At 39.0% G+C, this 3,324-nt stretch overlaps 1 protein-coding gene across 1 annotated transcript; it reads left to right on the top strand.

The window, feature by feature from the left end:
- Positions 1-428: 428 nt before the first annotated feature.
- On the top strand, positions 429-2,802 carry LOC142622052 (putative inactive receptor kinase At1g27190). Its single transcript, XM_075795462.1, has one exon. The coding sequence runs from the start codon at positions 659-661 to the stop codon at positions 2,474-2,476; it is 1,818 nt and encodes a 605-aa protein (XP_075651577.1). The 5' UTR covers positions 429-658; the 3' UTR covers positions 2,477-2,802.
- Positions 2,803-3,324: the final 522 nt, after the last annotated feature.

Here is a 3,324-nt window from a genome sequence, read left to right on the forward strand (position 1 = left end):
TCCAATATTGACAACATGCCATCTCAATAATTATAAAAAAAAAATTAAACAATCTTTTTGTATCACTAAACTTAATGAAAATTAAAAACATTCATAGTCAACAATGAGTCCTTAAAAAAGAACTAAAAAGGAACTAAGTCCTTGCTTGAATTCAAAATAAATAAATAAATTAAATCTCACTTTTTGTAAAATACAACCATACTCTTGTGTCTTGTTTATCAATCATAATTAATTCAACCGATAAATATCTTATGATTAAATATGAAAGGTCAAATTCAAATTTTCAAGTCCTATAATATCTATTATTATAAAGAAAAAAAAAAACTAATGTTATCCAACTTATATTTTAAGCAAAAAATAAACAATAAATAACGAAAACAAGTATACCTACCCAACACTAAACAACAACTGTATCACCCAAATTTCGAACCAATTTCTACTTCAAGACCATTTCCGCGTCTTCTTTTCTTCAGTCTTCGCAGACGCCACACAAAGTCAGTGTTTCTCTCTCCCCTCCCACACACACACACACATATACACACTCCATTTTCAACAGTTCCACGCATAACAAAATTCCATCTTTGATTCGTTCTTCTTCTCATTATTCAAGCTCCAAAATTCTGAAAAATCCATACACCAGCCTTTTCAATTATTCCCAATGAATAATAATAATTGTTATTATTACTACTTCCTCACCATATCGATCCTTTTGTTCTTCAATTTTGTCTACTTAGCTTCTTCAGCTGTTGTGGAAGACGATATTCGGTGTCTCCAAGGTTTGAAGAGAGCATTTGAAGACACAGAAAGCAAACTGAGTTCATGGAGCTTCACGAACTCCACGGTTGGGTTCATATGCAAGTTCGTTGGTGTGACGTGTTGGAACGATCAGGAGAACCGTATTATCGGCATCGAACTACGTGAGATGAATCTCTCAGGTGAGGTTCCTGAGTCTTTGAAATACTGTGGGAGTTTACAAACTCTGGATCTCTCAGGTAACAGCCTCTCAGGTTCGATTTCTAATGATACGTGTACGTGGTTACCTTATTTAGTAACTTTGGATCTGTCACATAACGGTCTTAGCGGTTCTATTCCAACTCAGCTTGCAAAGTGTTCGTATTTGAATAACTTGGTTTTGTCAGATAATAAGCTTGTGGGCACTATACCTTTTGAGCTTGCTAGTTTGGCTAGGTTGAAGAAATTCTCTGTGGCTAATAATCAGCTTTCGGGTCGGGTACCTGCGGGTTTGGATAAGTTTGATAAAGATGGTTTTGTTGGGAATAGTGGACTTTGTGGAGGACCTTTAGGAAAGTGTGGTGGGTTGAGTAAGAAGAATTTGGCTATTATAATTGCTGCTGGGGTGTTTGGTGCAGCTGGGTCTTTGATATTGGGTTTTGGGGTTTGGTGGTGGAACCATTTGAGGTTAAGTAAGAGGAGGAAGAGAGCGTATGGGATTAGGGGAGATGATAATTGGGCTGAGAAGTTGAGGGCTCATAAGTTGGTTCAGGTTTCTTTGTTTCAGAAACCGCTTGTGAGGGTTAAATTGGCGGATTTGATGGCGGCCACGAATAATTTTAGCCTAGAAAGTATAATTGTGGGAACTAGGACGGGGACTACGTATAAGGCCGTGTTGCCTGATAGTTCGGCACTTGCAATTAAGCGGTTGAATACTTGTAAGCTTGGGGAGAAGCAGTTTCGTTTGGAGATGAATCGATTAGGCCAGCTTAGGCACCCAAATTTGACGCCCCTTTTGGGGTTTTGTGTGGTGGAGGAGGAGAAGCTTTTGGTGTATAAGCATATGGCTAATGGGACTTTGTTTTCTTTGTTGCACGGAAGTGGTGGTGAACTGGATTGGCCGACTAGATTTAGGATTGGTTTGGGTGCAGCGAGGGGTCTTGCTTGGCTGCACCATGGGTGCCACCCTCCAATTATGCATCAGAACATATGCTCCAATGTGATCCTTGTTGATGAGGACTTTGATGCAAGGATTATGGATTTTGGGTTGGCAAGGCTGATGAATGCTGCTGATTTTAACGAGACTAGTTTTGTCAATGGGGATTTGGGAGAACTTGGTTATGTAGCTCCAGAGTACACGAGCACAATGGTTGCTTCGCTGAAAGGGGATGCTTATGGATTTGGAGTGGTGCTACTTGAATTGGTGACTGGGCAAAAACCTCTTGAAGTGAGCAATGTTGAGGATGGATTTAAGGGTAAGTTAGTGGATTGGGTGACTCAGCTCTCTAGTTCTGGTCGAATCAAAGATGCCATCAGTAAGGAACTTTGTGGAAAAGGGTATGACGAGGAAATTTTGAAGTTCCTGAAAATTGCATGCAGTTGTGTGGTCTCTCGGCCCAAGGACAGGTGGTCGATGTACCAGGCTTATCAAGGATTAAAGAGTATGTCCAAGGACCATAGTTTTTCTGAACAAGAAGATGAATTTCCACTGTTATTTGGTAAGCCAGAGAATGATTCCATGTAACTTTGGAGAAGTGATGGGTGAAGCATGAGAAAGTGGTTTCAGGATTTCTACATCTCTTGGTAAGTTTTTGAAGACTCTTAATGTAAATGGTGTAATCTCCATTTTGCATAGTTTTTACCATTTGTCAGTATAGCTGTATCATATAATAAACTGCTTACAACTATAGGCTCTTGCATTTTGGAAAAAAATCTATTTGTTTGCCCTTTGTTGTATTAAATACAGCCTCTAATCAGGCTAAAAGACATTTGAAATATGCTCCCCTGTTTGTAGCCTACTGCAATTGAACATCACTATGTTATCAAAGGGATCATTCAAATTATTCACAACTTTATCGTCTAAGCTTTTTGAAGAATCAGTTTTCTGTTTAAGAAAAAACGCCTTAGGTTTCCAGAATACTCAAGATATACTACATGGTCTCTACTATTTTCCTTTCTTAACAGGAATTTCCACAAGATCTGCATCTTTTGCTTTACATGCCTATGCTTTAATTGTTCTTATTACCTCCTTTTACATGTTGTAGAAATCGATTTGTATTGTTTACTGTTGTTTGACTGATGAAATACCATGAGCTCTTCAATAAATTTACAGTTCCAAGGAAAATTATCTGTCAAATTTTGAAGTACTGAGTGTTGACACAGCACACACTGGTGGTCCACTGGCAATTTTCATTTAGTCTTTCAACCAATCATTTAGGTATTTTAGTGCCCTTCACTGCCACCCAACCTCTAGTTGGGGTGGTACCTCTGGCTGTCCCCAAGTGGGAGAGTCTGGGTTGAGTCCCTGTGGGTGCTAGTCCTGTATTTTCTGTAGCAAGAAAAAGATTGGTGCCCTAAACTTATTAGCGGCAA

The sequence above is a fragment of the Castanea sativa genome, chromosome 1 (assembly GCF_040712315.1).
Source record: "Castanea sativa cultivar Marrone di Chiusa Pesio chromosome 1, ASM4071231v1".
NCBI lineage: Eukaryota > Viridiplantae > Streptophyta > Magnoliopsida > Fagales > Fagaceae > Castanea > Castanea sativa.